The sequence below is a fragment of the Neofelis nebulosa genome, chromosome 12 (assembly GCF_028018385.1).
Source record: "Neofelis nebulosa isolate mNeoNeb1 chromosome 12, mNeoNeb1.pri, whole genome shotgun sequence".
In the NCBI taxonomy this organism is placed as follows: Eukaryota; Metazoa; Chordata; class Mammalia; order Carnivora; family Felidae; genus Neofelis; species Neofelis nebulosa.
In genome coordinates this window covers 90,833,545-90,859,645 of record NC_080793.1, presented here as the reverse complement: position 1 = coordinate 90,859,645, position 26,101 = coordinate 90,833,545, and the positions used below count along the sequence as shown (strand labels likewise).

The 26,101-nt window shown below is 51.0% G+C and overlaps 1 protein-coding gene across 4 annotated transcripts in view; it reads right to left on the bottom strand.

The window, feature by feature from the left end:
• The window catches only part of ROR2 (receptor tyrosine kinase like orphan receptor 2), a 197,098-nt gene that overhangs the window by 43,139 nt on the left and 127,858 nt on the right, over positions 1-26,101 (bottom strand). For 3 of the 4 annotated variants that reach the window (XR_009251907.1, XM_058695867.1, XM_058695869.1), the window contains exon 2: positions 2,091-2,168. The exons of the other annotated variant lie outside the window; for it this stretch is intronic. Coding sequence is in view for 2 of the 3 variants with exons in the window: in XM_058695867.1 (XP_058551850.1) it covers positions 2,091-2,168 (78 nt within the window). In the remaining variant the exon portion in view is untranslated. The remainder of the gene's footprint in view (positions 1-2,090; positions 2,169-26,101) is intronic. 4 annotated transcript variants of the gene reach the window in all.

Sequence of the window (26,101 nt, the reverse complement as noted above, 5' to 3'; positions counted from 1 at the left end):
TCACGTTGGTCTAGTCCCCTGACCCTTCTGACCTCAGCTACCCAACCCTTTCTCTCAGCTGCCTCAGGGCCTTTGCACAGGCACTGCCATGCCTCAGGACTCCCCTGTCTTTGTCAGCTCTTCGGATCTCAGTGTAACATCTCGTCCTATGCCAAGACGCCCTTCCCTTCCTTCCAGATCAACACAGCCCTGTCTCTTCCTTCCAGCTACTCTGTCGAGCATTCAGGATTCTGACTCCCCAGTACGGGGCAACGTCATCAAACAGAGACCACACGGGATGATGTCGTGCTGTTTGGGTCACCAGCATGTACCTGGGCCTCACACAGCAGGGGCACAAAGAGACGGTCAGGGAATGTGTGTGGACCATCCGGACTGCAGGCTAAGTCAGCCTTCTGAGAAATGTTTCACCAGGCCCAGCATCCAGAGCACAGGCCTTGCCCCCTGGGGACACATCCCTATCCTGATGGAGGTCTGACCCCTGCAAGCAGCCCGTGTCCCTGTGAGGTCCCATCGAGGTCCACACACCAGGCCCCACCAAGGGCAGTCAAGGCTCCACACGCCCTTGACTGAAATGACTGGCCCCTAAGCAAACAGCACACACTGGTGAGCGTTCTGGGACGTGGAGGGAGCTCAGCACCCCGTAGGACCCCGGGAAATCTCTCGGGACCTGCAGGGACAAGCCGGCCCTTAGACTGAGGCCAGCAGACTTGGGTCCTAGCTGCTCAATGCCCAGGAGACCCAGCTGCGGACACACGGAGGGGCGACCTTCCTGAGGGGACGCGGGACCCTCAACATACAGTGGGCTAAGAAATGATTATGGATTCCCGGTCTTTGAATAATTAGGAAGAAATCAGACAGAAGTAGAGGGGATTTTTTTTCAGCATTCTCATTTTTTTTTTTTAAAGTTTACTCATTTTATTTTATGGGAGAGAGAGAGCCCGTGTGAGCAGGGGAGGGGCAGAGAGAGAGAGAGAGAGAGAGGGAACCCCAAGCAGGCTGTGTGCCGTCAGCACAGAGCCCGACGAGGAGCTCAATCCCACCCACCTGGAGATCATGACCTGAGCCAAAAACCGAAAGCCAGACGCTCAGCAGACTGAGCCACCCGGGCGCCCAGAGTGGTCGCTTTAACAGGCAATCGTCGGGCATTGAGTTGCGTCTCCCCCGAAACGCACACGTCGAAGCCCGGCGCCCAGCGCGACGGCGTTTGAAGGTGGGCCTTCGGGAGGGGTTAGGTTAGATGAGGTCTCGAGGGGTCCCCACGAGGGGGTCGGTGCCCTAATGGGAAGAGGAGCCGGAGTGCTCTCTCGGCCACGTGAGGCCAGAGAGGGCGCCGTCTGCAAGCCAGGAAGAGAGGCCTCACCCAAACTGACCTGCTGGCGCTCTCACCCTCGCCCCCCAGCCGCCAGGACGCTGGGGAGTGCATCCCTGCGGATGACGCGGCCCGCACGTGGTGCTTCCTTACAGCAGCTGGGCTGGGACGGCGATCAAGGCGACAGGGTGACAAAGGGCTGAGCGGGAGGGCGGCCACCTCCCCGAGGAATCGGGCTGTATCGGAAGAAATGTGCCCCATCTACTCACGCTACCAACCCAAGATGCCTGCAGAGTGCACCGCGGGAGCAGCGAGCCAGACGGTGACCTGTGGGGGAGGCTGGGGCACGAGACAGACCACCCGCTCCTCCGTGAGCCACCCGCTCAGGCGGGACGCCCACCGGCTCCGGACGATTTCAGGGAGGATCCCAGGAGACCGCCACCCGTCAGCAGGTGACGGCGGCCCAGCCAAGAGTGCAGCTCCTAAGGGTGTGCTCAGCCCCACGGGGCTCCCCACAAGGCCCCTTCCCCCCCTCCCGCGACCATCTGCCTGCCACCTGCCAGCCGCCACCTTCCGACCGGCTGGGACCAGCCCTCGATGCCCCCACGGCTGCCGAGGCAGGCACGTCGCCACACCCACCAATGGGGCAGCGCCGGGCCACGGGCACCCACCACCCATCCCAGCAGCCATGCCCCGGGTACAGAAGGCACCCCACGCCTCTCCACGCGGGCCCCCGAGAACGCTTCCGAACACCTGCTTCCAAGAGCTCCTCACTCTTTACCTTTCAGAGTCGGAATAGGGCCGTCCTGTCCATCCAGCTCTCCCAGAGGGTCATTCGGGTCCGGAACCTCCATTTCCCCTGGACGAAAGAAAGAGCACAGCACATACATCCGTGAGGTTCACTGCACGCCCTGTACTCTGCTTCTCGTGCAAGAACAACAGTATTCTAGCAACACCGTCCACCGTGTACAGAAAACCTAGGAGGACAAGGCGCTGTGGGAGCTTCTGGAAGGCTCTGATCTGGCATTGCAGCAGAAGTGATTCTTCACGTTGACCCCCAGGGTGGCAGAACACACAGACGAAGCACACGTGTGACCGAAGCCCTGCGCGCCATTTAGGGAGGGACAGAGATTCGAACACTGGCTGGCGAAAGAGAACACCTCGGTCGCCAGAGTCTGCAGGTGGCTCTCCGGAGGCGGGCCCTGGAGATTGTGAATAAATTCGGAACCGGGGTGTTTCAGGCAGCGCGTTCCCCTCCTGGTCCCCCCAGATCCACTGGCAGCCAGCAGCCAAGGACGGACCTACCTACAGCTGTGAGGACAGAGGTATCTCGTCCTACAGCTCTAGCAACCCACCCTTTAGAGACGGGGTCACAGCAGGCGCAACCACTCCCAGGCTCACCCCTACCCAGCGCGGGAGCAGATCTGGTCCGCCTAACCCGGAATACCACACAGAGCCGTGGGCCCCTGTTCCCGGGTCCCACCAGTCGGGCCGGGAGGGTGGGGTAGAAATGGTGGCTCTGACGACACATCCGGATGGATCCGGGTCTGTGACATCAAAACCTAGCACGGAATGGGACACACGTGCTGAACGTCACGCAGCTTAGAAGGAAATCTTGCCCTGCTACACGTGGATGACCCTGGGGGACATTATGCTGAGGGAAAGAGCCAGACACAGAAAGACAAATAGTGTCGTCAGTGAGGTCCCCAGAGGTGTCCAATTCATAGGCAGAAAGCAGACAGAGGGGCGGTGGGGGGGGGGGGGGGGAGGCAGGAGTTGGTGGTTTAATGGGGACAGGTTCTGGAGATGCATGGTGATGGCAGGAGTACAATAATGTGAGTGCCGTTAACTCCACTGAACCCCATACTTAAAAATGGCTAAGACGTGGGGCGCCTGGGTGGCTCAGTCGGTTGAGTGTCCGACTTCAGCTCAGGTCATGATCTTACGATCCATGAGTTCGAGCCCCGCGTCGGGCTCTGTGCCGACAGCTCGGAGCTTGGAGCCTGCTTCGGATGCTGTGTCTCCTTCTCTCTCTGCACCTCCCCTGCTCACACTCTGTCTCTCTCTCAAAAATAAATAAACATTTAAAAAAAGATGGCTAAGACGTGTGGAGGTTCCTCAAAAAATTAAAAATAGATCTACCCTATGACCCAGGAACAGCACTGCTAGGAATTTACCCAAAGGACACAGGAGGGCTGATGCACAGGGGCACTTGTACCCCAATGTTTATAGCAGTGCTTTCAACGATAGCCAAATTATGGAAAGAGCCTAAATGTCCATCAATTGATGAATGGATAAAGAAGATGTGGTTTATAAATACAATGGAATACTACGTGGCAATGAGAAAGAATGAAATATGGCCCTTTGTAGCAACATGGATGGAACTGGAGGGTGTGATGCTAAGTGAAATAAGTCAGGCAGAGAAAGACAGATACCATATGTTTTCATGCTTATGTGGATCCTGAGAAACTTAACAGAAGACCAGGGGGGAGGGGGAGGGGGGAAAAAAGTTACAGAGAGGGAAGGAGCCAAACCCTAAGAGACTCTTAAAATCTGAGAATAAACTGAGGGTTGATGGGGGGAGGGGGGCGGAAAGTGGGTGATGGGCATGAGGAGGGCACCTGTCGGGAGGAGCCCTGGGTGCTGTGTGGAAAGCAATTTGACAATAAGTTTCCTATTAAAAAAATGGCTAACACGGCAAACTTTTAGGTTATGTGCATTTGTTACAATGTCTTTGAAAGTCTCCGGAAGGCGGTTTATAACTCAGTTACAAACCGGGTCACCCCGCCTGCCTCTCTTACACGAGACACAGGAACCAACAAAGCACCCAGACACTCGAGGCCGCTCTTGCGATGAGAAACCTTGCTCGAGGAGGCTGGGGCTTGTGAACAGGGTACAAGCGGTTTTCAGACAGAGCGGTTTTCACGCAAGAGTCTTCAGATTGTTTCGCTGAATAAACACTGACTGGCCAGCTGATTCATGAGGGCACCGGCATCTCTAAGCTAAACCTGTCTGCACCGCCAGGTCCGAAACCCCAGGATGCGCCAGGGAACACATCGGCCTTCAGCGCCCTTGGCATTGAGCCGCAGCACCCATGCGGCCAGCGGGAGGGTGTTTCTGCCCGGGCCGGGGCTTCTCACACCCAGTTAAGGAAGGTCCCCTCTTTCTATCACTTCTAGTCCAAACTCAACCACACAACAGACGCCACGCTCCGTGCCGGCTTCCGTAAAATGTCCCCCATCGATCACGCGTCCTTATTCTCCAATTCCCCGTATCGCTCAACGTTCCCCAGGGGACTGTAAACAGCGGCTAGGCCATCCCAGCATTAGAACCTAGACAGAATCCGGGGCCCCGGCAGCACAGACACAGGCAGAAACCGGGCAAGGCAGTCCACGGACGTGTGCTAAAGAATTAAACTTGAGCTGGGTTGGAAATTTTCAATTGGCATGTTATACATGCCATCACTCAGCGCTGTGTAAATGCAGAGAGACCACAGGAAATCAAACACACTTGTACTATATACACACATCTGAAAGAGGCATAAAAATTATTAACTGCTTAGAAATTGACAAATGGTGTGAAACAGTCAAATAAATATACACCCTGAAGAAAAATAAGCACTATTAGCCCAATTCTACTGCCGAACAGATTCCCAGCTCTTCCAAGGTAGCTTTCTGTTTTGCGGCCCAAGGTTTCCCGGCGCGTCTGAGTCACAGTGTCCCCCTCACCGTGCGAAGGAGCCGGAGGTGGCCCCGATGCTTCTGCTGACTCTCGGGTCGACTTCACCCACCCACCCAGACCTGCAAAGTCGCTGTTCACCGCAGAAATGCTAAGACTCTGAACAGGTTGTGATGGTCAGCACGGAGGCTGCGACTTGACTTTTCATCTCTTTCGGCCTCAAGCTTTGCCTTAAAAAACAATTTAGTAGGGGCGCCTGGGTGGCTCAGTCGGCTAAGCATCCGACTTCGGTTTCGGGTCATGATCTCGCGGTGAGTGAGTTCGAGCCCCGTGTGGGGCTCTGTGCTGACAGCTCAGAGCCCGGAGCCTGCTTCGGATTCTGTGTCTCCCTCTCTCTCTACCCTTCCCCCGCTCACACTCTGTGTGTCTCTCAAAAATAAACATTTAAAAAATTTTTTAAATGAAAAATGACAGCAAGGGTCACATATGTGAATAAAGGCAGAATATGGCCCATTACCGTGGTCCTTAGAGCTGACACCCTAAGTTTCCACAGAACGGGGAAACTTGTTGCTTCCTGAGAAAGGAGGACCCCACTGATAGCCTGATATTAGAAACTGTCATTCTCCTACAGAGCATGAAGTCAGACACAGAATGGTTGTCCTCACTCAAGATGCTGCACGTCCTAAAATTTAAAAGCCAAATGGAACAGGTGCAAATATGAACTTAGGGAAAGGAGACAAGTGGGTCCAGCGTTTCAGCAGATGCCAACAGAATCTCTCCCGGCCCCCAAAAAGGGTTGGAAACACCCCAGAGGAAAAACACAAAACAAACACAGGCCAAAACCAACAAAACGACTGCAAAAACTACCACACACACACACACACACACACATCCAAATGTCACTGTTGCATAGCCAGAATTATAAAGGTAATTTAAAATTTCTTCTTTTATTTTATTTTTAAACACCTCTACAATGAAAAAGCATCGGATTATTAATCGATGTAATTCACATACCACAAAATTTGCCATTTTAAAGTCGACAGTCCACGGGCTCCTGGGTTCAGTGCCAGGCTCCTGATTTCTACTCAGGTCATGATCTCACAGTTTGTGAGTTCAAGCCTCACATCAAGCTCTGCGCTGTCAGCACAGAGATCCTGTCTGCCTCCCTCTCTGCCCCTCCCCTGCACATTCTCTCTCTCTCTCTCTCTTTCTCCAAAATAAATAAACTTTAAAAAGTATCTAAAAAAAATCTCAAAAAAACTAAAAATAAAGTCTACCTTCCAGCTCCAGCGGGTTTGGGGATATGCACAAGATTGTGCAACTGTCTCCACTATGTAATTCCAGAATATTCCATCGCCCCCAAAAGAAATCTTGTTCTCATCGGCAGCCCTCCCCATTCCCACCTCCCCCAGGCCCTGCAACCACCAGTCTGCTCTCTGTCTCTAGAGCTTTATGTTTTGGGCATATTATATAAATGAAATCACACAACATGTGGCCTTTTGAACAAACACCAATTGTATGATTCCTTTTGCTTTTTGATATTAATGCGTGGAAGTGCACACAAGACCCGAGGTGAGTACAGGACAGGAGGCTGGAGTCACCGGGATTACGGACGCCAAGACGCGTCTGAAAGTCACCTGCCAGGACACCAGCACACCTCCACATGCTGCCACGGGAAAGGCGGGGCTCCGGGGCTCTGGACACAGGGGACCAAGTCGGGGTTCAGCACCGCCAGCACTGGAGCTGGTCTCTCCTGCTTGCGCCCTGACTAGCAGGTTCTCCTGCATGTCACTGCTGCTGGCTGACCGACCTGTACCCACCTTCCTAACCCCGCACACTGCCTTGGTGATCCCTGCCAGCCCGGCTGGCCGGTGACAGTCCCCGGCGGTGTGAGCCCCGTGAAATCTCCCTGATGGCCTGCCCAGCACCTCCTCACACAAAGCCCCGCTTCGGGCTTGCCTGGTGCTGCTGCCCTCGCCTCCGCTGGCCATCCGACAGACGAGGAGACCCGAACAGGGAACAACCTAGGGGAGGAGCCCCAGCTGCCCCAACGCCTCGGGACTTAATCCTCTTCTGAAATGGAGCAAATCACATGTCTTTCATTTTGGTAGAAGGCTACAGCGCGTGCTATGAAGGCCACACGTGTCCATCAGGGGCTTGGAATTTCTGATGCTCTAACTCTCCCGCACCAGACATGGGGGGCTTTCACTGTGAAAACCCACGCAGGGAGACACGGAAGGCCACCGGAACACAAACCATCGATGGCCTCAATCAAGTAAGGGGTTTATTAGCTCCTTAATTGTTTGTTTGATGTTTGAAGAAGAGAGAACATTTAATTTGAAACCAATTGAAATGTGGCTGCCTTAGCGCCAAGACACATTAATTGTATAGTTTGACAGTCAAACTATTATAGTCAAAATTATACTTTAGTCAAAACTATAGTCAAAATTATACTTTAACGCCTAGAAGCAAAGGCTGAACACAACGTGATGATAACCCTTCTGGAACATGGGATTCTGGAACAGAAAAAAGTACATTAGGTAAAGTCTAAGCAAAGAGGAACAGTATGGATTTTGGTTAAGAATAGTGAGTGGCCGGGGCACCCGGGTGGCTCAATCGGCTGGGTGTCCGACTCTTGATTTAAGCTCAGGTTGTGATCTCGAAGTTCGTGGGATCGAGCCCCATGTCCGGCTCCATGCTGACAGCGTGGAGCCTGCTTCGGATTCTCTGTCCCCACCTTTCTCTGCCCTTCCCCTGCTCATGCTCTCTCTCTCTCTCTCTCAAAAATTAAAAAAAAAAAATCTCTCCCTCTCTCTTTCCCTCCCCCCACCACATGCTCTCTCTTTCTTTTAAAATAAATAAATAAATATTTTTTTCAAAAAGAATCAGTCAGTCGAGGCACATTTGCTGTGACAAATGTCCCACACTAACGTGTAAGATTTAACATCGGGGGAAACAGGTGCGTGGTGCAGAGGAGCTCGATACGACCTTCACATCCTTTCTACAAATCTAAAACTGTCCTCACCGAAGAGCTTACTCAAAAACACTTACACATCCCATCACATGGCTTAAGCCCATAACCAAGGCTCACAGGTAGAGAAGGGCTGGAGGAAAGATCCTATCTCCAAACACCTCGCATTCTTGATCACTGGATACGGCCCCAAAGCCAGGCATGAACAGTAGATTTAGTGTCAGGTGTTCAAAGAGTCCATAGCAGGCCAGTGACTACTCAGAAGTTAAGTGAGTTAGGTTCGGACCTGAGTCCTACATTATTCATCAGGCGTGGTGACGTCAGCTCTTACTCAGGAACTTAGGGCATATTCTGGGCAGCACTAATCAGTGTCCCGCACATTCAGGGCTGAACTGACCGGCGTCAGAATGGCCTGATGAAAAGATTTGATGCTGATATTTCATGGCACACACGCTGCCCACACGTGGGAAAATGCAGAGCGATTGGGAACCAGGCACCAGCCACACACACACAGAATCTTCCACAGACCTTCTCTCAACACGGGCCTCCAGCGTGACGTCCTGATTTAGGGCGTCCGTAAGAGACGTGTACGTCTGCAAAGCAGCAAGTGGGTCTGTGCTGATTTCCAGGCTCTTTCTGTCCTATTAAAATCCCAGCTCTCTCATCAGCAGCAGAGACACTATGAAGCAAGAATTTACTAATGAAGTTCAACCCATGCCCTCGGATGTGGGTCCATGGTGCTATTTTGTTTGCGATTTGCATCTCTTAAAAAGTGTTTTGTTATTCCTACTGTTTTCATCCTTATGCCCTACCTGTTGATCTGAATCGGTACACGTGCTGTGATTTAATTAGATGTAGTCTCTGGAATAGCTGGACACCTTCAAAGCAGGCTCCTTTTAATTAGTGAGGCTGCCTTATTCACCGGAGCTTGGCATTCTTGGGTTTGGTCATCCTTGCGAAAAGGTATAATTTCCAGGATATGAGAAAGAACAGCAGTCAGGGAAGGCCCAGAAAAAGCCCACAGTCTGGAGGGGTGATCATGTAGCAGAACAGGAGCCTCTCGAAGGACAGGCCCGGATTTTACGATGAAAACTCAGACAGCACACCCGTTTTCGACGGGCAACATTGGCCGTGCATCCAGCGCAACCCCTCGGCTGAGCAACATGTGCAACCAAAACCATCCGTGACGCTGGAAGTGTAAGAATGGAGGGAAAGAAACTAACAACCGAGAGGGAGCGCGGTATATGGTCCTAAAAGGCGCGTCCGTTAGTCCGGGCGTTCGGCCAGAGAAGGTACGTCCAACAGTAAGAAGACTCCATAACGTCTCTGGGAACACACTGGTTAAAACGTCGCACGCTGTGTGTCTCCAGCCAGAAAAGCGCACAGCGGTCAGGGTGAGCGGCCTGTGCCCAATCTCCGGCCGTCTTTATTCTCACTATTGTTACCTCGGGGTTGAGTAAACATTGGTGGTGTTCTCCCTCAAGGGCTGGCCTAACCCTGCTTTGGAAACACGAAGTAACACCCACCAACCTGAAACGGAGTCACCAGGGTCCCTCACCAACTTACACTCCGCCTTGATTCCACTTCTGCGGCAAAAAAAAAAAAACCCCGTCAAGGCCGCGGGTGAGTGGGAGCCCAGACCCAGCTGCCGCCCCGGCACCCCCTGAAGGGACGGCTTTTCCACCCTGGGTCCCCGGTGGGTCCCCCGGGCCCCCAACAGAGGCCCCGCTGTCAGGGTCCAGTGAGGATCTGGCCGAGGAGGGTGAGGGGCCGCTCGGGAGGCTGAATTGGGGTCTTCCGTCTGCCCCAATACCTAGAGCCCCCCGCAGAAAAGGAGCCAACGGACATGCTGGGTATGTTCCCTGTTGCCATTGGGTTTCACAGACGAGTCTTGAATGTCGGTTGTCCCCCTGCACACGAGGAGTCGTTTCTTACCTCGAATCCCTAGATTTCGTTAAAGGTAAAAAGAGGAAAAGATACCTTAAAACAAACAAACAAATAAAACAACCCTTAGTGGGAAAAGAATCCAGTTGTGCAGTAACCCATAGAAACAGGGGAAGTGACCTTCTAACTGTTTAAGGAAGGGATTTAAAGGCCTCGGCCACACGCGCTGCAGCCCCGGGACCCAGGCCTGCGAGACCCGTAGGCTGGCATGAGCAGGATTGGAGAGAACAGGGTCTGAGGGTCAGAAGAGGCCTGCGTCAACCAAGAATCTACGTCCGGCCTGTGTGGCCAGATGCTGCTCTCGTCCCCAGAAGCATCATCCAATTGTTCTTTTGAAAGTGGGACATGCGATCGCCTCAAGTTCATGGAAATAAGCAACAAAATGGGGGTCAATGTCTGCTACAATCCAGGTGGTGACAGTGATGATTTTTTTTTTTTAATTTTTTTTTAACGTTTATTTTTGGGACAGAGAGAGACAGAGCATGAACGAGGGAGGGTCAGAGAGAGGGAGGGAGACACAGAATCCGAAACAGGCTCCGGGCTCTGAGCTGTCAGCACAGAGCCGGACTCGGGGCTTGAACTCACGAATCGTGAGATCATGACCTGAGCTGAAGTCAGACGCTTAGCCGACTGAACCACCCAGGCGCCCCAGTGATGATTTTGTTTAAAGGTACCTTCCGTATGAGCTTGCCAGCAACAATGCACCACTGCCCGGATGTCCAAATTTTGGAGGCCGAATTCGAGATCCCGATGCGAGCAGGGCTGGTTTCTTCATGGCCCCTCTCCCAGGCGTGCAGACGGCCGTCCCCTCTGCGTCCCCTCTGTGTCCGAATCTCTCCTTATAAGGATGCCAGTCGCATTGGCTTCGAGCCCACCCTAATGACCGCATCTAAATTTAATTACTTCTGTAAAGACAGTATGTCCAAACAAGGTCCCCCTCTGAGATACCGGGGGGCTAGGACTGCAGCGTGTCTATTCTGGGGGAGCACGATTCAACCGACAACAGGTACCGTTCATTTGCCCTCATTGCCTCTTTAGAAGGAATGCGGATGTGAAAGCGGCTTTTGCGAGCGCGGGGTGCAGACGGACAGACAGGCCTCAACGAGACAGGAGGCAGGGGTTTGGACCAGGTACAGAGGTGTGTCTGGGGGACCCGCCCACAGCCCGCTGATGATTCCAGCGCCCTGGCTGCTGCCTCAGACACCTTCTCTCTTGTACGAAATACACCCCGTGGCTGCGCTCCCCCAGACGTGAGTCAGGACAGGGGTTCTCCGAGCTCCATGCACCCGCGATTTCCAGCAGCAGCTGTGACACCTTCCGAGCCCGCACCTGCCAGGTCCCTCCGCTCACGGCGCTCACTCACGTCAGCGCCACTGTCCCCGCTGGGCAGCAGGGAGGCCCGCAGGGAGGGGGGCGCTGGTCAACGTTTACATGGTGCCTCAGTTTACCCACGTCATCCTCATAGCCCCTTCCCATGACCTCCGCATCTGGACCTTCTCCTCCTGCCCTCATTTTCCGTGCCACTGAGTGTCTTCCCCTCCCTGCTCCTCCGAAGGCTGCACCTGCAAAGCTCCTCCCTCTTTCCACCCTTGAGGGGAGAGAGGGCTTGGCTTTAAAAGAGCAAAACAGGGGCGCCTGGGTGGCTCGGTCAGTTAAGCGTCTGACTTCGGCTCAGGTCATGATCTCACTGTTCACGGGTTCGAGCCCCACGTCGGGCTCTGTGCTGACAACTCGGAGCCTGGAGCCTGCTTCAGATTCTGTGTCTCCCTCTCTCTCTGCCCCTCCCCCGCTCCCTCTCTCTCTCTCTCAAAAATTAACTTAAAAAGAAATAAAAAGAAAATGCACAGAGCCCCCAAAATGTACCTTGTCAGGTCAGACCCCTCTCCGGGAAGCCAGTGTCACAGACCCGAGGACCGGTTCCCATCTGATACGCACGTCATACTCGACGTGTCCAAGCAGGAACCCCGCTCTCCTCCACAGACTACTCCCCTGCAGCTGCCCCCCACCTCCTGAATCTGACTCCGTTGATCCACAGGCCAAGGCCCCAGCCCTCCCCCCCCAGTTGTGTCTGACTCCCCTTCGAGCCACATTCTGCGTCCAACCTGTCATGAAATGTCAACCTTTCGGTCTTCAAAATGAATCAGAATCGATGCTGCCGGCCCCGCCCCACCCCCGCCTCGCCCCTGCCCCGCTGCTCACGCCTGGTCCCCGTCGCTCCTGGCTCTGCTGGGTCACATGACAGCCCCTGCACAGGCCTCCTGGGGCCCACCTCCCCTCCAGAAGGGGCTTCAGGCACCATAGCCTGAGACAGCAGAGGTGACCCTCGAAAACATAAGGCCCAGCGGGAGAAGCTGGACACAGAAGAGCCCGGATTGTGTGACTCCCGCTTACACCAAGTTCAACGAGAGCCCGAGGCACGTGTGGTGACGGAGGTCAGCAGCACCCTTGCGGGGGACGGCCAAGACGGAGCAGGACAGAGGTTTCTGCGAGGCCGCTGGTGACGTGCGAACTGATGCACGTATGCGTATTACGCCCACCCCAAGCTTACCGCGTTTCCCCTGGCGTGTTCGCTCCTGTAACACTACCTCCTTCAACGAGGCCCACCTTGACCCCTTCCCTCCACATCAAGCTCTCAGTCCTGCTGCCTAAAAACCACATGCTCGTTTATTCCTCCGTCTGTCTGCTCCCTGCTCAGCCCGGCAGCTGAGCAGGGATGGTTCATCTGGCGAACGAGTGAATGAATGAATGCTCCTGTGCTCGACACCTTCCAGCACCTTCCACCTCCTCTACCCTCTGTCCACCCTCCATGCAGATGCACACGCACACACGCCCTCCTGAACTCGCCCGGGCTCCTCTACCCTTCACGCCCCCCTCCCCCTGTCAACAACTCCAGCCCCTTCTCCCTCTAGAGTTGACGTCTGTTTGCCCCCCGCCTGGAAAACGCCACCTGAGACCTCTCCGCTCCGTTGCTGGCTTGTGAGGCTACTCTCCCCGTCCCTTGCTGCATTTCTCTCCAGAGCAACGTGTCTGTCCCACGTCAGCAGAGGGTGGTCCGTGGAACAAGGCTGTGGGTGACGGTCACAGGCATGACCTCGAACCCCGGCATGCAGGAAGCACCCCAAAACTCCGAGGACAAAACACATGCTGGCAGACTCGTGGGACCGTCACACTCACGTTCTGGAAACCCTGAGGTTCAGAAGGGGGGGCTCACACCTGTCCCAGGCATGCGGGGGGCCCCTTTGCTGCACTCCTCTTCTCAGAGGCAGATAAGGGGGTCACAGTGCGGGCCCCTGCTCCTCCCAACAGCAAGCGAGCACCTCCCTGCTCCAATGCCCTCCGACCCGACCTTCCTCCCCGTGCCCCAGCAGGTGCACCTGAGATGCATTCTGCTGAGAGACGCCAGGCCCCCGGACCACATGCTGCAGAACTGGCCCACAGAACGGTGGCCTGAGGATCTTGGTGAACTCACTCTGCCTCCAAAACAACAAAATCCTGGGCCACGCGATGAAAACCAAGCATGTCGGAACTCCGAGAATTCACCAGGGCCACCGAATGAGCTGAAAACAAATCGTCCATGTGAAAGAAAGGACTGAAGGACTGGGCCCCGGGAAGATGGCCTCGCTGCATCGTCTGGACGTACAGCACCCGGGGGAGATCCTAGGTCTGACTCGGCTGGGCTGGGGCTGGGGTTGTAGGGAGGCAGCGGGGAGGGGGGTGTCACCCCTGGGACACTGTCAAACAGCAGCAGGCTGCCAGCAACACCTCAGCAGCTCCCTCGTGGCGACCACAGGGCAGGAAACACCAGGCGCCCAGAATTCAAAAGGAAATCCAGACCCAGGGGACCACAGGAAACTTCGAGAAGTCCGACGTACTTCCCGGATCAACAACACTGCGCACGTGGAAGGCCATGCGCACGCCCCAGGAAGGCTAGAAGGCGGAAGACACCGGCCGCTCATCTCTGGTGCCATCAGGAAGAGGCAGCGAAGGCTGATGTTTGATGGATGCCCGCTCACAAGATCCCCTTGGCAAAAGGTTCAAGACACGCAGCGAAGTGCGTAAGAAAGTCTCCTGACCAGGGACTGGCTGGCCACACAACAGTGCTGACTGAGAGGTGACCCTCAGGAACCCAAACTTGAAAACGCAGAGGACCTTCGGCGCCGGGGTGGCTCAGCCGTTTAAACGTCCAACTTCAGCTCAGGTCACGATCTCATGGTTGATGAGTTTGAGCCCCTCGTCAGGCTCTGTGCTGACAGCTCAGAACCCGGAGCCTGCTTCAGATTCTGTGCCTCCCTCTCTCTCTCTGCCCCTCCCCCACTCATACTCTGCGTGTGCGTGTGTGTGTGTGTGTGTGTGTCTCAAAAAATAAATAAACATTAAATAATTTTAAATAAAATGTAGAGGACCTCATGTTAAGTGTTCTTATCACACAGACAAAATAATAACAATAATAACAACAGTAATAAAGACGGGAGAAGGAGACTTTGGGAAGCAATGGCTATGTTTATAGCCCAGACTGTGGTGATGGTTTCACGAGCATACACTGATCCCCAAACTTACCAAGTTGTGTACGTTAAATCTGTAAAGCTTTCTGGATGCCAATCATACCTCAATTGAGTGGTTTAAAAACAAAACAAAGAGGACTTAAGAATAGCGGACAACTCAGCGGTCACACATCATAGGAAAGAGAGAACCCGCAGAATTAGTCAAGGAAAGCCACTAAACAAACAAACGGTAACAAGAAAAACACCCCCAAAAACCGAAATGAAAAACAAAAACAAAACCACAGCAGCAAAAACAAACCTTGTTGGGTAGAGGGGTTTGCTACTAGAGTTGCTAAAATATTATTTAAAATGTCCAATTTTGGGGGTGCTTGGGTGGCTCAATTGGTTAAGTGTCCGTCTGACTCTTGATCTCAGCTCAGGTCATGATCTCAAGATTTTTGAGTTTGAGCCCCATGTCGGGCTCTGTGCTGATGGCATGGAGTCTGCTTGGGATCCTGTCTCTCCTTCTCTCTGACCCTCCCCAGCTTGTGTGTGCTCTCTCTCTCTCTCTCAAAATAAATAAATAAATTTTAAAACATTTTTAATAAAAAAACCAAAATGTCCAGTTTTAACAAAGAGTACAAAGACATACAGAAAAAAAAAATCAGACAGCATGCCACATACACAGGAAGAAAAAAAAAACACCTAACAGAAAATGTCCCTGAGGAGACTAAGACCATTATAAATATAGTCTTAAACATATTATAAATATGTTTAAAAAAAGAAAGAAAACCACATCTAAGGAATCAAAGGAGGGGCACCTGGGTGGCTCAGACAGTTAAGTGTCTGACTTCAGCTCAGGTCATGATCTCACAGTTTGTGGGTTTGAGCCTCCTGTCGGGCTCTGTGCTGACAGTTCACAGCCTGGAGCCCACTTTGGATTCTGTGTCTCCCTTTCTCTCTGCTCCTCCCCTGCTCACGCTCAAAAATAAATAAACCCTCAAAAAAATTGTATAGAATCAAAGGAAATTACAACAACTTTTTCTCACCAAACAGGGAATATCAATAAAGTGATAGAAATCAAAAGAATCAAATAGAAATTCTACAGTGGAAAGAACAATAGCTGAAATTCACCAGGTGGGCTCCACAGCAGATGTGAGCTGGCAGAAGATTCAGTGAAGTAGAAGACACTTTACTATCTTTCCTGCAATAGAGATTATCTACTCTGAAGAGAAGAAAATGAAAAGAATAAAGAAAAGCAGCAGAATCTAAGGCACCCGTGGGACATGACCAAGAGCACCAACACATACATAATGGGAGTCCAGAAAGAGATGAAAAAGGCAGAAAAAAATATCTGAAGAAATGATAACCAAAAACTTACCAAACTGGAGAAAAAGTATTCATTTAAACACTTAGAAAATCAAGAAACTCTAAGTAGGACGACCTCTAAGAGACCTACAACTGGACGCACCATAAACAAACCTGAAAAACGAAAGCAGAATCTTAAAAGGAGCAAGAGAAGGGACTCGTCATGTAGTGGGGGTCCTCAGTAAGATTAAGAGTTGGTTTCTCATCAGAAACCAAGTGGGATGACGTATTAAAAGTTTTGGGGGGAAGAAAAAGACTGTCAGTCAAGAATTCTATACCCAGCTAAACTCTTTTTCAAAAATGAGTAAGTTAGGCCACTTCCAGATGAACAACAAATGGGGAAAATCTGTCATTAGCAGACTTCTCTACAAGACATAGTAAAGGGAGTTATTTGAGGGAAGATGAAAGGACATTGGAAGGAATCCGAATCCACACAAAGAAGTAAAATAGTACCAGTAAGGTACCTACATAGGTACTATGAAAGTTATATAAACGTATTTTTGTCTGTAGCTCTTTTTTTCTATTTCTTTTAAAAAACTACTGCATAAAACCATAACTATAAAATTGTGTTGATGAACTTAAAACATATAAAGATGTAAATTGTATGGCACTAATAGTTCAGAGGGAAGGGGAAGGAATAGCAACATATTGGAGCAAAGTATTTACTATTAATATTAAGTTAGTATTAATCTGAACTATATTTTTTAAATGTTCATTTATTTATTTGGGGGGGGGGGGCAGGGGCAGAGAGAGAGGAGGGAGAGAGAGGATCCCAACCAGCCTCCACACTGTCAGTGCAGAGCCCCACACTGGGCTCAATCCCATGAACCATGAGTGAGCAAGATTTTTTTTAAGTAAGATGATAATAGTAATCTTCATGCAACCACTGAGAAAATGATTTTTTAAAATGACATATATGAGAGACAAAGAAATTTTTAAATCACAACAGGAACTATCTACTTAATACAAAAAAAAAAAAGGAAGGAATCAAGGAAGAGAGGAACAAAAAAGAAGTGATATATAGAAAATAAGTAGCAAAATGACAGAAGTAAAACCTACCTCATAATTAATTAATTAAAAGCAAATGGGTTGAAAGGACAAATCAAAACAGCAGAGATTGGCCAAAAGGATTTTTAAAATTATCCAACTTTATGTTGTCTATAAAAGATACTTTGTATTCAAGAACACAAATAGCTGGAAAGGGGTATCACACACACAATAATCATAAGAAAGCTGTAAGGGCTATATTAGTACCTAACAAAATAACCTGCAGGATATAAATCGTTACTAGAAACAAAGGACATTTTATAATGACAAGATGGTCAATCCAATCTATTTTAAACACATATGCACCTAAAAACAAAGCCCCAAAAACACAAAGCAAAAACTTACAGAAATGAAGGGGAAAATAGCTAAGTCAGCAATAATAACTGGAGATTTCAATAACCCACTTTCAATAATGGACGTAAGTACTAAATAGATCAGCAGGGGAACAGAAAACTTAAACAACACTATACACTATGCCTAACACTAAAGAACATTCCACGCCAACCACAAGATACACATTCTTCTCAAACTTACACAGAAAGTATTCTAGGACAGATAATATTCTAGGCAATAAAATAAAACTTGATAGCTTTAAAAGGAATAAAGTCATGCAAAGTACGTTCTCTAGCAACAGAATGGAATTAGGAATCAGTAACAGGAGAAAATTTAGGAAATTCACAAATATGTGAAATGAAACACAACATTTCTAAATAACCAATGAGCCACAGGAAAAAAATCACAGGAAGATTATAAAATACTCTGGGAGGAATGAGAGTGATGCCCAAAATAACAGAACTTAAGTGTGCAGCTAAAGTAATGCTGAGAGGGAAAGTTACAGTCTTAACTGTCCGTACTAAAAAGGATGTCAAACCAATAACCTCGCTTTACACGTTAAGGCCTTGTAAAAAGAAGAGCAAACTTAACCCAAAGCTAACAGAAGAAAGAAAAGAATAAAAATAACAGAGAAAATCAAAGCTGGTTCTTTGAAAAGATGAACGGAATTGAGAAAGCTTTGTCTAGGGTGACCAAGAGAGAAAAAGAGAGGAGGCTCAAATTATTAAAATCAGAAATGAAATATGGGGGCATTACTATTGAATTACAAGAAACAGAAAGGTCTAGAAAAGAATACTATAAATCATCGTGTGCCAACAAGTTAATAATATGGATGAAATGGACACATTCCTACAGAAACGCAGCGACTGACACTGATGTCAGAAGAAACAGAAAATCTGAACGGGTCTAGAACAAGTGAAGACATTGAATTAACAATAAGAAAACTGCACAGAAAGAAAAGCCCAGGGCCGGATGGCTTTTCTGGTGAATTCTACCAAATGTTTAGAGAAGAATTAACACCTATAACTTCACAGACACTTCAAAAAATAAAAAATGGAATACTTTCCAACATATTTGATAAGGCCAGTATTGTCCTGATACCAAAAGCACGTCATGGTAAATCTGAACAAAGTAAATCTGTACACAAAGTGCAGAAAATTGCAAGGTCAAGACTCTTGAGTGAGCAGAGCAAGGTGAGAGCCAAGTGTACCCTGTGTCCCCCAAGGCCAATCCCAGACACAGAAAGGCAGGTGACCTAGAGTCGTGGAAGCTAGGCAGGAAACACAACCCTGCAGAGACTTACGCAGGAAACAGGATGCATCATGTCTGAGTCATGTTAGCAAATTTATACATGTCCTTTACCACTTAAAAAAAAAAAGGAAAAAAAACAAAACACCTAGCTAAATTTTTTAGGTAGAACAAACTAACTCATCTTGGAAATTCTATAACTAACGAGATTTTCTAGGGGCATCTGGGTGGCTCAGTCGGTTGAGCGTCTGACTTCGGCTCAGGTCATGATCTCATGGTCCGTGGGATCGAGCCCCGTGTCGGGCTCTGTGCTGACAGCTCAGAGCCTGGAGCCTGCTTTGGATTCTTTGTCTCCCTCTCTCTGTGCCCCTGCCCTGCTCACACTCTGTCTCTGTCTCTCAAAAAAGTGAAGAAACATTAAAAAATCTGTATATATTAAAAAAAAAACTAATGAGATATTCTAGTTTTTTTTTAAAGAATGTCAACAATTTAATGAAACTACGTAACTTAAAATATCTACCGCACAAAGAGAGATGCAGCCATAGTGAGAGTCCCCTGCGCGCCCCAGGAGTTTTAAACAACCCGAAAACAGTCTTTATATTCTGTTTCCCAAATACCTGATCCCACTGGAGAGTACCTGATCCGTTCAATGCAAAGAGCAAGGATTTGCAATAGCAACACGAATATTTGCACTCTGTCAGTTATGATTTTGGACCATTAACATTGACTATATTAAAGCAATACAAGGGTACCTCAGTGGCTCAGTCAGTTAAGCGGCAACTTTGGCTCAGGTCATGATCTCACGGTTCGTGAGTTCGAGTCCCGCATCGGGCTCTGTGCTGATGGCTCAGAGCCTGGAGCCTGCTTCAGATTCTGTGTCTCCCTCTCTCTCTGCCCCTCCCCCGCTCACGCTCTCCCTCTCTCTCAAAAAATAAATAAACATTAAAAAAAATTTTTTATACAATACAAACCAGTGCAAGTCGTTACCATAAAAATGCAGGTAATTGCCAATTATCATTTTTTCTATAAATGAATGTCGTTGTCTCTTCTAAGCTTCTCCTTTTAAACTAATTTACTGAAAGCATGAAGTTGGCAATCCTATCACCAGACACTGCCTAATTCCTCATGCTCCAATAAAAAAAGGACACTTTTCAGTACATTGTTTTACCTAAGTGAGACTCTTAAACTCATAAATCATGGTCGTTTCAAGATTTTCTTTGAGGCTTTCTTTATTTTCACAGCCAGAAGCCCTAAACTAATCAATCATGGAGTAATGTCATGGGCAATTACCATGGGCGGGACTTGCCTGTTCTGTCTCTCAAGGTGTATTCTCAGCTTCATATTTTAAAGCACATTTGTTTTAACAACCAAAGGGCACCATGGAAGCTCTCTCTCTCAGTTGTTGGGACACCCAGGAAACACACACACACACACACACACACACACACACACGCATGTGCCTGTGACTCAGAGGGTCCCTGCAACTTCCTCCTCATGACTTTAAGCTTTCAGGATCTTAAACAGACAGATTTGGAAGAAAATGAGACCAGATGAAAAGAACAATAAGGGCTGGCGTCCCTGGGCACAGGGACAGGGGGCTGGCATCCCCGGGCACACGGGCAGGGGGCTGGCATCCCCGGGCACACGGGCAGGGGGCTGGCATCCCAGGCACAGGGACAGGGGACTGACATCTCTAGGCACAGGCATAGGGGGCTGGCATCTATGGGCTCTCCCTCCTTGTCCATAAAAATGGTAGCATCTCAGATACATCCTATGCAATCTGTCAGCACTGTACTGTACCTTCCCGAAACCTTCTTTCCCAGCAGAGAATTCAGGGAAAATACCATTTCTGCTCATAATACATCTGTGAGGCTGAACAGACCTCAGGGTGAGGGAAGCAGGGGGAGAGAGAATGGCCACCAGCCAGAGAAAATCCCCTCCCTGCTCATCTGCAGGCAATTTTACAAGGACAATACAACCCTCTTGGAGAGCTGCTTGTAAAGAATTTTCAAAGAGAACAAACAGGTTAATGGAAATGAGTCTCTCTCTCTCTCTATTCCTGCCTTCCTTCCTCTCCTCCCCCTCTCCCATTTTAATTTTGTGTTTTTCCTTTTCGTTTTGAGGGTCCGTACGTGTAGGGGTAGAGGAAGCTGTAATGGGACCCTTTCTCTGTCCCTTGGTCCGGTTCTCCTTCCAGACTCCCAGAGGGTACTCTTCCTTCGCTCCACTGGTTCTCAATGGGCAGAGGGATTTTGCACCCTCCCCCCTCCACCCCCACTGATGTCCAGCAATGCTTGGAGATGTTTCTGATTGTCAGACTGGGGTGGGGACACCAGTGGCCCCTCGTGGCCCAAGGCCAGGGACGCTCTGATGCACAGTCACCATGCAGAAAAGCCCCCATCGCACAGAATTATCGGGTCCCAAATGTCAACACCGTGTGGTTGAGAAACCCTGCTTGGGTCTGTCCTACCTTCTATTTTGCTGTGTGTTCTTAGTTGAGGGTCCACAACCCTGAGAGTGGGAATAAAACTCAGATATAATCTCATCCAGCCATCGGGGCTCCGGGCTCATCCTTTCCCAATGTCACACGCAATCTAAGCCCCAGAAGGCTCTGGCATGTTGCACGAGCCCAACTTTTACAGTCGGACAGAGGTCCCCCCGCCTCTGCCTCTTACCAGCTCTGAGGGGGGGCAAGACAAGTGGCTTCCCGGCCTCTCTGACTCGTACCCCGGGAGACAAGCTTACAGAGCCGTGACGGTCCCGGGAAGTCACACGGAGCTTCTTGGACTGGGCTTTACATCCCTCCCACCGAAGCCGGTAAGTGTGTGTTCTTGTTCTCCATCTGTCCCCTTTGTCTAAGCTTTCCTCCTCTGCCACCACGGCTGCCAGTGAGACGGGGACCCCCCCACGAACACCGGCCCAGGGCAGCGGCCGCAACTCAGACGTGAAGGACTGGCAGGACCAGCGGAAATTCCAGCCACGCCTATGTTTGCTTCTGTGACACCTCGTCACCGCAGATGTCCTGTGTGTGTCCCAGGGTGCCCGCAGGCCAGCCGCTGGCTGGAGCTGCACAGAAGGCAGCCCGCTGTGATCGGCCACGGAGGGACTGGGGTCACCCAGACAGCTAAACTACTGGAGGAAACACGCGCCCTTTGACCAGGGTGAGAGGGACGCGGGCTCTCACCCTCCCGTGGTTTCTCATCGCCATAAAAGCGCGAACAAGAGAGGGAAGGGCGGCCAGCGGCCCAGGCCGTCTCGGGAAGGACATGGGGACTGCGGCTTCCAGCGCCCACACGGCCGTGCAGACGCACACCCTCTCGTACTTGGCTCCGCGCTTAGTGACCAGGCTACGGTGAAGTTCACGGCCCTGCTTCAAATATCTACCAAAGCAGATGCCAAGGGTAACAGCACGTAAACGTCGCGGGGCGCGAAGGCCGGGAAAGCCTCCGCGCTGGAGGGGGAGGTTTTGCAGAAATGGGGAGGTCAGGGGCGCCTGGGTGGCGCAGTCGGTTAAGCGTCCGACTTCAGCCAGGTCACGATCTCGCGGTCCGTGAGTTCGAGCCCCGCGTCAGGCTCTGGGCTGATGGCTCGGAGCCTGGAGCCTGTTTCCGATTCTGTGTCTCCCTCTCTCTCTGCCCCTCCCCCGTTCATGCTCTGTCTCTCTCTGTCCCAAAAATAAATAAAAAATGTTAAAAAAAATAATAATAAAAATAAAAATAAAAAAAAAATTAAAAAAAAAAAAAAAAGAAATGGGGAGGTCAGACCAAGGCACTCCAGTAGCGCCTCGTTCCTACAAAGGAGGCTGGATCGTATCCCCAGGCCACTCCACGTTCCTTCCCACCATCACCTTTATGTGTAAGGAGTTTACAGCACGGGGGCCTCGTCGGTTAAGCCTCCGACTCTTGGCTTCGGCTCAGGTCGTGATCTCGCAGTTTCTGGGTTCGAGCCCTGTGTCGGGCCCTGCACTGACAGGGTGTAGCCTGCTTGGGATTCCCTCTCTGCACCGTGCCCCCGTCCAAAAAAATAAGTAAACTTAAAAAAAAAAAAAAAAAAAAAAGACTTTGCAGCACGGACACGGACGTACGCATCAGAGGAGGCTAAGCTGTCCTCTGAACACGGGAATGGCCACGACGTGAGATCCGCAGGGCAGGGTGCTGGGCACGGTTACTCTCTTCCAGGGCTTTCTTTGGACCTCGCTGACCCCCAGGCCTTGTGCTAAAAGCGGGGAGTAAAAAGGGAAGAGCCCAAAGATACCTTGGTGGCAGTTTTCAAGAGGGAAAGAGGACAAGGGATCACCTCCAGCGGGAATACACTCTCCTCAGTGGGAACAGAAATGTGCCTTCAGCACGCCACACTGCGGCCCGGCACGGTGAAGAGAGGCAGCGTCCACGCGGGGGGGCCCTCGGGAGGGGCAGACAGGTCCACACCTGAGGAGCCTGTCACCGATGCGGGTCCCTGAGGGCCCGAGGCAGCAGCTGTGCACGGGAAGATTGGACAACAGCGGGCTCTAAAAGGAACTAGAACTCGAGGGCTGCTGTGATCCATCCAACATCCCTGAGGCCATCTTACCTGTCGACAGGTAGGCTGGGGCCGGGTCCCAAGTGAGAGGCCTTGCGGCGGCTCCGTGACCAAGTCCTGAATGACAAGCGCACACGCAGAACAAAACTACCGCTGGCAGGCTGCCAAAAGGAGTTTGTGCTTTCAATTTAACACGGTAGGCAGCCGAATGTGTGCGGGGGGCGGGGGGAACCATCCCATGTGTGCCGGCCCACCTGGGTGACTCTGGCCCACGAGCTGCCCCGGAACCAGAGTTTACCTGGCGTTTCAAAACTGATGGTTCCCATCAGTTTGCCACCATCAGCTGGTAAAGACCCCCAGGTTAGGCTGAGGAAGGTGCGGACACGGTGACGGGCGTGTATCTGGGGGAAAGGCCACACGGGACAGCCACCTTCCTCTGCGACGTTCACACCCGCCACCCGACCGTTCCACCTCCAGGAAATGCATCTCGCAAAACGAACTCACGCACGCGTGAAATGCTATGCGCCCACGGTCACCGAAGCGTTGCATTTCTGCTTTTGTTTGCATTTCCGTGGGCTTTTATTTTGTCTCTCGGTGTCCAGACTTAACAGATTTTAACACAGGAACAAATTCATTTCACCACAACCACAACCGATACGGAGAACAGACTCATCACCCAAAAAACTCTTCCCACACTCTCCCTTTACACACACACACACACGCACGCACGCACACACGCACGCACGCACTTTTTTCTCCATTGGCTTTTTTGAGAAAAATGGAATCACATAAAATGTAACTGATGGAGATCAGATCATGCCACCCCCAAAAGAGGCTACTCTGGCAGAAGGATTATTCTGAATTGAAGACAGCTAAGAAACAGCAAAGAGAGGGGAGCTCTCTGCTCTCGGCATCTGCCTAAAAGCAGGGCATACATCTCCCTTTGTGAAGGCGTCCCCCTCTTCCGTACCAGGAGGGAAGAACGATCCTGATCGCCTGATCGTTGTAGGTAGACGCAGCACCAAGAGGAGTCCGCCTGAGTAAATCCCAGGAAATCACCCTTACCTACCACGGCTCCCCCCCACATACTTCTGGGTCACTCTGTCACAATCCACCACCCTTGGAAGCCCAAACTCTTTCCCTTCGCTTCATCTTGTCTCCGCGATGTTTCGCCCTTCGTTTACGCAGCGTAAGGCATCCGAGCCTCAGCAGTTCTTTGGGTTTTCGCGGGTTTTTTTCCCCCCGAAGCATTCATCCGCGTGAGAAAATCAACATCGACAAAATCCGTGCACCTTTCCTACTGTGACGCAGTCTGTCAGTTTAATTCCCAGGCCTTAGTCACAGAACCTAAGGGAGTAGAGGAAGCTTTTTTCCTCCCCTACGTGACCTTTGATACTGGCTGTTTTCTCTCAACATGATGTCTTCGAGGGGCCGTCTAATTTGGTGTCTGTGGAAAGAATCCACTTGCTTTTTTTTTTTGGTACAACAGTATTCCATGGTATGGATGGGCCACAGTTTACTTATCCATTCTTTCACTGAAGGACAGCTGCACTGCACCAGTTTGGGGCCATTCCAAATAGAGCTGCTAAGAATATTCGCGGACAGGTTTGGTGGGATTAAGTTCCCATTCTCGGGGTACAGGCCAGGAGCGGGGAGTGTCTGCTTTGAGGTGACCCCTTTGGATTCTGACTCGGCTGGCTGGGACCTGGGATTCTGCATTCCTAACGGCCCCCACGCAAAGCCATGCTGCTGGTCCGTGGACCATCGTGAACGGTCTTGGCTTCTGGGCAGACGGGTCACACGTTTTCAAGTTGGCGTGAGTTAAGACTGGCAGCCGTCACCAGGCCCTCTGATTGGTCAATGACACTCGTCACAAATAAACCTTTGCTCAATCCGGAAGGTTTTAGGTGAAGGACACACTTGGCACTTGTATTCCCCACCGAGTCCTGCGGGCGTTTGGGTCTGAGACCCTGCTGAGCCTCACCTGTGAGCAGGAGAAACTGTGAGCACAGCTGTCTGTAGACCCTAGATGTAAGGGCTGTACTTCCTCTGTGCCGCAAAGCATCTTCCAAGGCACTGAAATGGGGGCAAGTTCACCTGCAGGGCTCAGAAAAGAGAGACACAGAAGAGGCCAGGGCAGTGGGGAGGGGAGGTGTGCAGAGAGCCCGTGAAAGAGCTCCAGATCACCACCCCTCTTGCCCCCGGGAAATGGACTGAATCCAGCCCCACGGGGCCATGTGTGCCGGGAGAGCCAAGTTAGGAAGGATGTGAGGTTTTTCTGGCTTTCCAACCATGGGGAGGGGCAGGAACCACCACACCATTACTCCAGGGAGAAAGTGCAGGGCGTCGGAGGGCCACGCAGGGATGCCGCCTTGTGAAAAGCCGAGGGGACTGACCAAAAAGTGGGCAAAGGGCCCAAAGAGACATCTCTCCAAAGAGGAAACGCAAACGTCCAACAAGCACATGCAAAGGGGCACTTGGGTGGCTCAGTCAGTGAAGCGTCTGACTCTCGGTTTCGGCTCAGGCCACGGTTCGCGAGATCGAGCCCCGCGCAGGGGTCTGCGCTGACAACACGGAGCCTGCCTGGGATTCTGTCTCTCCCTCTCTCTCTCTGTCCTTTCCCCACTCATGCCCCCCCTCAAAATAAACAGACTTTAAAAAAAAAGTACACGTAAAGATCACCGATCATCAGAGAGATTACAAAACCGTCAGCAATCACTGGCAAGACCCACGAGCCACCGCAATGAAATACTTCGCATCCATTAACAGAAAATGACGAGCGTGGGAGGGGATGTCACGAAGCCAGAGCCCTTGCGTGCTTCTGGTCGCACTGTGAGATGGTCACCTGCTGGGAAACGGTATGGCAGTTCCCCCCAAAATTAAGAATATAATTACGACATGACGCAGCGACCGCACTTCCGAGTATGTACCCAGAACACCTGAAAGCAGGGTCCTGAAGAGACAGCCGCACGCTCATGTTCACAGTGGCGTTAGTCACAACAGCTGAAACATGGAAGCAGCCCAAGGGTCCACCCGGGGATGAATGGGCAAGCTAAGTGTGGTGTATACGCACAACACCGTAGTGTCGAGTCTCAACGACGAAAATCTAACGTGCGCTGCAGCGTGGACGAACCTGAAGATGTTGTGCTGAGTGAAATAAGCCAGTCACCAAAAGACAAATACTCTAGGATTCCTATGAAGCGT